This window comes from Nannobrachium achirus (genome assembly GCF_963921795.1).
Source record: "Nannobrachium achirus genome assembly, chromosome: 18".
Taxonomy (NCBI): Eukaryota; Metazoa; Chordata; class Actinopteri; order Myctophiformes; family Myctophidae; genus Nannobrachium; species Nannobrachium achirus.
In genome coordinates, this window is record NC_137825.1 from 33461471 (window position 1) to 33471770 (window position 10300).

General features: G+C 42.0%; 1 protein-coding gene across 1 annotated transcript; it reads right to left on the reverse strand.

The window, feature by feature from the left end:
• Positions 1-490: 490 nt before the first annotated feature.
• LOC308303774 (kelch-like protein 21) lies at positions 491-8008 on the reverse strand (the record flags this gene model as incomplete). Its single annotated transcript, XM_080748269.1, has 9 exons — positions 7909-8008; positions 7204-7338; positions 6275-6466; positions 5289-5432; positions 4933-5095; positions 1530-1721; positions 1169-1351; positions 758-923; positions 491-659 (listed from the first exon to the last, which is right to left on the reverse strand). The coding sequence occupies exons 2-9, from the start codon at positions 7333-7335 to the stop codon at positions 491-493; spliced, it is 1341 nt and encodes a 446-aa protein (XP_080604395.1). The 5' UTR covers positions 7336-7338; positions 7909-8008.
• Between the last annotated feature and the right edge of the window lie 2292 nt (positions 8009-10300).

The window sequence follows — 10300 nt, forward strand, 5'->3', positions numbered from 1 at the left end:
ATAAAATATCAAAATTAGAAATGTTACACACGTATATGTCCCCCTAAACATTGGTATTCTGAACATTTTGAGCCCTTCATGACATCTGTAGCACAAACGGTTTTGAAAATATAGCTATGTATATGGTAGTAATCAAGGTGTGGTCATTTTTTAAAGGGCGTGGTCATTTTGGGGTATTTCGCCCCGGATAGAGAATTTCGCAAAGTTCTGACGTTGTTCCCAGGGGTCATATTAGTCTAGAACAGTTGAGAAATTCTCTCCTAAGTTAAGCGCATACATATCTTACCCAGGTCCTCTACTATTTAGAACTCAGGTTCCAAATGGGCAGATAAAGGTCTGTAACTCCAGAGTTATGGTGGTGCTTGAAATTAAAACATTTGAGAGCCACTGTTACTTCTAGTTGTATAGCAGACAATTCCACATGCCAGCTCTGATGGTGTGACAAACCGGGTCCATATGTGATTGTATGATCTCTTATCGGACCCCAACCCTAGTCATCTTCAGAATCATCATCTTCATCATCTATGGGTTGATCATGACCCCTCTTCAGCCTGACAGAGACACATCTGAGACCGTCAGAACAGTAAGAAGCATCAGCCATCTGCCCTACAGTTTCCCACGTGTCAGTCTCTTCACAGTAGCACTCAATGTTGTGGACACTAAATGGAGAGACACAAAGAAACAGCCATTAGAGAAATGTCTGGTGTACACAAGAAGAAACCTTTTCCCAGACATTTGAGGAGCAACAGTGTCATACATGACGTCTCCGTCTCTCAGCCCTCCTAGAACGTAGATCTTTCCATCTACCACAGCCACGCTATGCGAGCAACGTTCCACTTGCATGGGAGCACACATGTTCCATTGGTTGGTCGTGGGGTTGTAGCATTCCATCGTATTCTCAATTGTACGATTGTACAGACCACCTGCATATGAAGAAGAATTAACAGGATATTGTCTGTTAGTGTGTTTTATTAATTAGTTTAAGACAAGTGAGTGTGTTATGAAACTAAGATCAAAGGGCGGAAAGTAACTGATTGGATTTACTCAAATATTCTACTTTTAATGTATTTTTATGTTCTGCAAGCACATATTTTATGCCTATACTTTTGTGCTTGTGTGTAAAAAATATATATTTCTATATTATCACATTTATGAAGACATATGATACCTGTAACATAGATCTTTCCATGCAGAACACAGGCAGCTGATTTTTCTCGAGGAATCTGCATAGGAGCGACTTCTGTCCACACAGATGTTTTCGGATTGTACTTCACGGCCTTCATGGCCATCTCGGGTGGGTATGGCTCCCATTCATCCATCCATTCATCCATCCATCCATTTGGAGCACCACCTAGAGTCCAGGAGGACACACACATCAAAACATTATTCACTGTCAACAGGAGAAGCAAGAATACATAATAATACCAAAGAATTTGTACATTTTCAGTAAACAATTATGCTTGACACACACTACATGAAAAAAGAAACCCAGTAGGCTGAACCTAAAGGTGCATCAATCTGTTCCATACCAATAAAATAGAGCTCTCCATCCAGTGCCACCACATTACAGCCACAGTCATAATGAGAATGCGTTTCCAAACCGACATCCTTCATGAGCTGCCAGCTGTCTGTGTTGGGATCGTAGCGTTCCATCGAGTCTAGATACTTCTCACCTTCCTCGCCCCCCACTGCAAACACATATCCATCCAGCATCACCAGGCCTATGGACCATGTGGGGTTGTGCAGGGAAAACATAAAAATTAAACTGATCATTAGAAGTGAAGCATCTCATTGGGTAACCAAGGCAAAAGCACCTAGTGGTTATTCCAAAACAAAGACAGTAGTGTGGTGGCTGCTTCCCGGCATCATTTAAGGCAGGGGTTCTCAAACTTTTTTCTAGCACAACATATTGTAAAAAATAAAAAAATAATCTTTATATTTTTGGTTGCCAATGCGCGACCCCAATGGCACCTTCTCGCGACCCCACTTTGGGTCGCGACCCATAGTTTGAGAACCGCTGATTTAAGGGGTAAAAAAGTAAAGTTGCACCAAAAACTAAAAAGAAAATTAACCGTTTAACCAGTCAATGAATACCATTTAAAACGGTTAACCATGTCCATATCAAACTAATAAAAGAAACACATTTAAGTGAAATGGCTCATTTTTATCCGGACATGTGAATGGAAAATTAACGTGTCTGAAGGAAAAGAGCCACAAAAAGCCCTGCAATATGAGATGCTGGAAATTTGATTGTGAAAAAACTCTATATCTGCTATAATTTGGCATTCTCGTAAACGTAAACAATACATAAGACATACATTCTACAAATCATGTGGTGACATTATTCTACATTGAAGCCGATACATTTTGTTACCTGTACAGACGCATTTCCAGAACCAGCTGATTTTAATGAATTTTCATCAGAGTCCTGCAACGGGTCGGAGCCCGTGGCCCGTGGGTACCCGTCAAAAGACCGTAATTGCTGGACTATAAGCTGCACCTGAATATAAGCCGCACCAGCTAAATTTGGAACAAAAAACTACCTGACTATAAGCTGCAGGTGTCCTTCCTGCTTCCTGCAAGAGCGCCCCTGGTAGCCGGTAGCTGTAAAAATCTATATATAAATCCTTGTTTAAGACCATTGTAAAACTAACTAACTGGCCGTTAGCTGTACAAATCTCTATATAAGCCGCACCGTTATATAAGCCGCAGGGTTCAAAACATGGAAAAAAAGCCGCAGCTTATGGTCCGGCAATTACGGGTACTATTATAAATTCGTAGGTACGGGGACAGGCGGTGCATGACTAAATAAGGATGGGAGACATTTTATTGTGAAAATCAGACAACATTACCGGAGGGCACACATTGAGCAGCAGGACACAACCACGCCATGCACAACACTACAGCATTGTTTCCGCCTAAACAACGTGGAGCGCACACAGTCAGTGGGCAGCAGGAGTCGACACACACAACACAAAGACACAACCACAGCAGGCATTAGCACGTTAGCCCATGTTCTCAAAGCAAGGGAGGTTTAAAAGGCTATCTAAAAGGATTAAGAGTGGCCACCGACCTGGCATTTATGTAAATATTGTATATTGCGTCGCAAACACTGAGGACGGCGTGCAGGGACGATCGAGTGCGATTCCATTTGGAAGCACGCACGCACGGGTTTAGGTTATTTACTTTACTGCATGTAATCGCGGGTAGACGGGCGGGCGACAGGTCAATTTTTTGATTGTCAAAATCGGACCCGTGCAGGACTCTACTATTTGGAAAGAGAAGATCTACATACTAGCTAAAGTGATACATAGTGAGAAAATATATTTTTCTTTACTTTATTTTTTATTTCTATGTTGCCTATGATGACCTGCCCAAAATAGGGACAACAGGGCTAATGTGGTTACTTTGAATGTGATAGTTTGACAATCTTACGAAATTCACTGCGTCGCTCATTCATGGGAGCAATCTTCAACCATGAGTTATGGTGAACATCATAGCGCCACATCTCTCTAAAGTAATTATCCTCATCATTCCCTCCGGCCACATACATAGTGGAACCTATGGTAGAAGAAGAGCAGAATTCATTTGAATATGCAATATGCATACACAACTTTACATTTCTTCACATATACTTCTATCTTATTGTGATGTTCTACTGTGTGTTGAATCCTCACCTGATGTAACCACAGCATACCCGCATAATTTTGAGGGAAATCGTCCAAGAGTCTTCCACTGATTGGTCAGGGGATCAAAGCTCTCAACTTTGTCAAAGCCCTTGGGAGTTGTAGTCTGTCCCACCGTCACAATCACTTCTACAAGCAGAGGAGAAGGAGCAGGTGAGACAGAGTACTGATTTAAGAGTTGAAGTAGAGCTTTCAGTGTGGCAGCCCCACCCCTCAGGAACTCTCTCCCCAGAGAGGCAGCACAAAGTTTGCTGTAACTGAATGAATCCAGGAGAAAATAGGTATGCACATTGACATGTGTAAAAGCGCAAACAACTAAATGAAAGCTTGAATTGTAAACTAAAAATAATTAAATCATGATGCAATAACCATTGCGAAGCCCCAGTAGCCGGATGTGACCGGACGCTGTGTGGCCAATATATTTCCCACATGCAGGGACGGCACAGAACAGTGCTTGCACTTTGTATGCTAGAATGCGTCCCCATAGATTTGAGTGACGACGTGCCATATAACCTATATGAAATGGCTATTTGCATAAAACCCTTAACAGGTTTACCAGTGAGTGGGGTGCAGTCACAAGCCCAGGCTACTCTATTCATATGGATACTTACTTTAACACCTAAGGTTTTCAGCGGTGACTGCATGTAAATGTGTGTCAATTCGATTCAATTTAAAGGGCTTTATTGGCATGAGAAAACACACGTTTACATTACCAAAGCAGAAGTGTACACAAAACAATACAATCAGAACAAAATATGTATAGGTGAAAACAGTTTTCATGCATCACGGTTACGTGCAGGCAGAGCAGGGATATATTCAATGGTTTTTAAGGTGGTTGGGTTCCATTTGTGTGTCCCATAGAGTTATAATAAGTAGGTGTCCTCTTACATGGCTCCATTACTGTGGTATGTAGGCTACTGTTTGAGATTTGTTCAAAGCAAACTTTGTTTCTCTACTGTAATTAAATGAAACTAGAAAGTAAAATCCTAATGCAAATATATTTAAGACTAGAAAACATTGTTTTGGTTTTCCCACCATTAGACGCTGACATCCGTTCTTTCTAAATAGCCTCTAGAGGCGCGTGTGTGTGCGTGCACGTGACGTCAATAAATGACCGTCCGCACTGAAAAGAAAATCCCAAAGCACCACTGCTCAGTAGAAATCCAAAGTCATGTTCTTTTATTGGCAGATATGCTTTTTTAAAGCATCATCAGGTGCAACATGCAAGCATGTGTTCAGCAGGTACCTGTGGTGTTGCGTGGGTGTGCTGTGTTAGAGTAGGGCCGCTCCCCCTTGGCCTCAGATATGAACCTCTGGCAGCCCTGGTGATCTTTCACCACATCCAGACTCTCAACCACAGTGAGGAGGTAGGAGGGATTGATGAGAGGCAGACGGATCTGCTCTAGCACCTTAAAGAACAACAAGTATTTACTAGTCCAACTGGAGCAACATTATATAATAAACATGCATATAACCAGCCAGTACCACATAAGCATACAGTTCAGTTCAGCTAGAAACTACCTTGCATTTAGAAGACCCCTGGCATAATGATAGGCAGAGACCTCTGATCGTCTTACAAGGTGAGACTAAGAAATGACTGACCTTTTCAAAGTTGTGCTTGCGGCTAGGACACCTGTCTAACCACAGCATGGCAGCTTCAAACACCATGTCCTCCTTAGGAACATTAAGACGGTCACTGGAGAGAACCTCTGTCAGTCTTTCCACGGAGAGAGAGAGGAACTCTTCCTATTGGTAGAAAGAAAAATACAGCATTTTAGATAGATGGAGAAGACTGTTCCCATACTTCATACGTCACATTTTCTCATCTGAAGTGTTCACTGGTGAATGTGATAGTAGATGGTCTGTTTAGTACATTTAGTGAAAAAAGCTCCACCGGCTGTCTGTCTGTCTGTCTGTCTGTCTGTCGCAAATCACACGTCACACTTTTGCCCTACTCATATCTCCGCCACCGTTGGCCCGATCCATGCCAAACTTTGCACACACACTCCTTGGCTGCCAAACCACAACCCCTCATTTCTCAAATGGCCCTCTTCTAGCGCCACCATGAAGCCGATTCTTGCAAAACATATTTTTGGACACTGCTCCTACAGATTTTGCCCTAAAATCACGCAAAGCGGTACACAGTACAGTATCTCTAAAGTCATGTCATCAACATGGATCTGTCCCATTTCCCATTTCCCTCCTGATTGGCTACCATTGCCTTCTAAAGTTTGTGTATGCGACCTGACAGTCGCTTATCTCCCGATTAGGGAGTCTTACTGGTACATCTAGTGAATAAGCTACATTGTGGCAAGTGTCAAATCACAACAAGTTGTCTCAAGACAGTTAAAAGCCTCTCTCCACCAAACAGACTACTTCCAACTGCTTCAAACTGTCTGTTGTAGTCTGCTGGCATTAGTTGGCGAATCTCAGAGGTTAAGAGTTACCTTTACATGTTTCTACTCAGGTCTGTGCCAGTTGTCAGATTGAGTAATGGTAAAAATACAAATAAAACATGAACAGAAAACAGCCAACAACAGACAAAAACATTAACAACTTGTGAAATGTATGACCCCTCAACCACTGACCTGCTGGTAGATGACACTGAAGTGTTCCAGAATATAATCCTTGCTGTGTTCCTTCAACATTTCACAGGAGTGGTTGTCAGCAAAGCAGTACATCTCTACACAGTTATTTATGTCCAGGTGATGCACCATGTAGTCACAGCAGGCCTCTCTAACAGCCGGGACTTCCAACAAGTCTGATGCTACTAGCAGGTCCTAGAACACATGAACAAAATGTCTTTATTAACACATTCATCTCATGAACGACTTAAGTCGCCAAATAGCATTCTCATTGGTCTACGCTTGCTGCTGCTGCTCTCCCACACCCGTGAGTGATCCCAGGAAAACACAGAGAAAACGTGGTCCAGACCGGACTTGTATCAAAACCCACACAGCTTAATTACAAATAGGCTATAGAATAGCCTACAAATAAGTTTGAACCATGAATTGATCTAGCAAGCTTGCATTTCTCAGCACCACGGCCGTATAGGCTGGAGATTGTAGAAAGAAATAGACGTCTGTCTTCTGTGTTTGGCAGGCTTACATAACATTCGAATGCAATATGGATTCTGAAGCTTTCAATCCCAATTACAATGCTTTAACTGTTAATATTGGCCCCTTGCATGCACCTGCTTGTCCGAAAAAAGTAAAAATCACAGTATGCCGTTTTCACTGTGGGGAAATTTCTATTCTCCCAGTACTTTCAGCAAAAATTACTAGGTATTTTGCCGTCAAATTTTGGACTCCAAAACTCACAGAACACAAAATAAGTGGCCGTTTTCACATGCCGTGAATTTCAAAATTGCTGTCATTTTGGAAAAAACTTCCAGAAGTTTGACTCAGTGAAAACGGGGCATAATACATACCTGGCAGTCAATGTGTTAAGCACTGATGTTATGTAGGACAAACATGGAGACAATAAAGAAGGTTTAAGTATGATGATAATACATTACCTGCACATTATCAGTGGAGATGGACACCTTTGAAGTGTAGGCATAGTTCACCAGCAATCCAATCATGAGAGGTTCCACTCCTTTCATGGTCACCCTTTCCTGTGTGGACTCCACCATGCCAGAAGTAAACATGGCCTGTGCAGGTTGAAAAGGTGAATGGTTGGCTTGGAGTGTCCATGGTTCTAGGTTCCTTTGTTATTTACATTGTTAACCGATTAATTAATTTGGATATGAGATGAGATGAGATGAGATATACTTTATTGTCCCACGAGGGGAAATTTGTCTTGGGCAAAAGTGCACAAGTGCATCAACAACACTTTTTAAAACACACACAGACACTGCACAATGGACACACAAACAAACCCCAGTAGCAGCATGTACAAGGCAAGAGAGAATCACAAGATAGAATAGTGTAACATAGCAATCCGAAGATAGATAAAAACAAAAGCATTACTAATCATGAAATGGTTTTACACCAAGGATTAAAAACAACAAGAGAGTCACAAAAGTGAAGTTCTGAGAGCCACAGTGCTGTTCAGCAGGGCAAAGGAGTGGGGAGAAAAGAGAATTTAAATCTGTTGTGTTTACATATGGCATGATGATTGGTTTGTGAAAGCCAAGGCAGATTTGAAATGTCAGGTCAATAGATGTGTGTGTGTGTGTGTGTGCGTGCGTGCGTGCGTGCGTGCGTGCGTGCGTGCGTACCTCAAAGTAAGGGCTGAAGGAGGCCAGTACATAACGATGGCAGGGGACCTCCTGTCCCTCACAGCACAGAGTCACATCACACAAGGTAGTGTTGAGACGCAGCCTGTTGAGACCCTCCAACACCTTGTTGGGATGGTTGGAGTCCACAAACACCTCAGCATCCAGGGAGGATAGAGGTGCACTGGTGCCGTCCTGCTGAAGTGTGCAACCACAACGACATCCAGAGAGAAATCAGTCAAATAAACTACTATTCATCTGTGAGTCATGTTGCTGATCTGGTAAATAATGTGGCTTGAAAACACCTTGTAAAACGTCATAGTTTCTATTGTATATTACCGTAGTTCCTCAGTGATATTTCAACAACACATATTACTAGCTGGCTGGGTAATCTAGAATGGGTTTTCTCATCCATCTCCCTCTCCATTTCCCCATCCCCTCTCAACCAGCACCAATCTGCCCCAAACCCCCTCAATATGCCCCTCCCTGCCCTTCTAATCTGCACCAACCTTTACCAAACCCTCCTAATCTGTCTCCTGTTTAAATGCAGCCAAAGGGGCTGATTGGTGAACACACCAAGATGTGCCACTACACGTGCAAATCGTGTCATAAATGCCTTGAGAAGCAGACAGACAAACATACAAAATGTATTCTGTCCTCCTGTGCTTGATGCTTTAACGGTCAACACACAGCAGCTTGCACACAACAACGAGTCAGTCCACAAACAGCGGTTGAACATCACACACTTTCCACTTGTGACATACACACACTTACATGGTCAGTATCTAGTCTCATCCTCTTGGCAGCCTGTGGTGATTCTCTCTGGCCAGCAGCATCCATGTTGTCAGCCATGGTGAGGTGGAGTGGGTCTGGTCTGCAGAGAGAACACAACAACATTACTGTTACATTTGGTCACACACTGAATACGCAGTGTTCATTTAACTCTGAGAGGGAACAAATGGAATCTTGATGGAATTGATTGATTGAATATTTTATTAGACAAAAATGGAGAACAGTACAAGAATGAATGAACATGATTCAACTGTCTTCATCTTTGTATTGCCTGTAGATTTAATTAGACTCAAGCTGAGCATTAGTGAAATGAGGTTCCAATAAAGTGGTAAGATAAGAACGAATGGAATCCTGGCGTTACTCTTTCACCACATTTTCAAAAGCAAAGACTTATTGATTTGTACATGTTTTGAGCGTAATGTGGACTTTGGGGCTCAACCAGCGAGAGCCATATGACTCTGGCTTATAACTCCAGGAGAGACATAACGTCCGAATATTAGCGCACTCTCCTGGAAGTTATAATTTATGGCTAATATTGAGGGTAGTAGTTAATGAATGAATCAAACACTGATGACAGTGCTGCCAAACAAGTATGAAACTATCTATGGAATCTATAAAAAGGTTTAATAAGTGAAACAATGTATACAATATGTAGTGGGGGTCCCTGCTTCAACTCTCAACTAAGGGGTCCTTGGCCTGAAAATCATTGAAGACCTCTGCTCTATAGTGTTTTAACACTCCGTATACTATAGATATAACATGATTTACTCTTCTCTTTCTAGTCTATCCAATTTTACTTTTGTTTCTGTTGTATTCACGTCCTTTTATATTGAGTTTTTTTCTGAGTCATAACTTTTAACTTTCGCTGTATTCACATGTCCTGTTACGCCTTTCTTTTGCTTAATGTTTCACGTAAAACACATTGAATTTGAATGCACCAAATGTGCAATGCAAATACTGTAAACGTGATTTGCCGGCTGTCTTTTTTACTTTACTGATTGATTGAATACTTTAATAATCAGAAATGCAAACAGCACGTGGTGCAGTCAGACATTATGGCTAAAAGGATAACACAAAAAGGTCCTGGAGACAAGTTTCCATTGTGGTCCTGTATGTATTCAATCATCAATAGACCATAAACAAAGTATCACCATAATACATGTCATCAACAAATACAAACACTAAATGCACACAAGATATGGGAAGATTACCTTTACCTCCCCTTATGGTCTCCTGAGTCCTGAATCTCCTGATAGATGTCAATTTAGAAAGAAACCAGTGTTACATAATCCTTTAATGCATTGGTTCTCAAAGTGGTGTCCGGAGACCACCAGGGGTCCTTGAGCGAGTCCCAGGGGGTCCCCTGCTAAATGATAGTACAAATGGAACCAAATGGTCCTGAACGGGTCCACTTGGTTCCACTTGTACACTGAGTTAAATTAGCATAGATTTTACAATATAAATTGGGGTCTCATTTGAATAAATAGGAAAAGGGATACGATTGAGGCTGACGTTGAGTATTGGGTCTAATGCATCGCGATTGCCTGGTTCCTGACCATAGACCCCGCCCAGTCTCATAGTGGACTGTTTCGTGAGCCGAGTC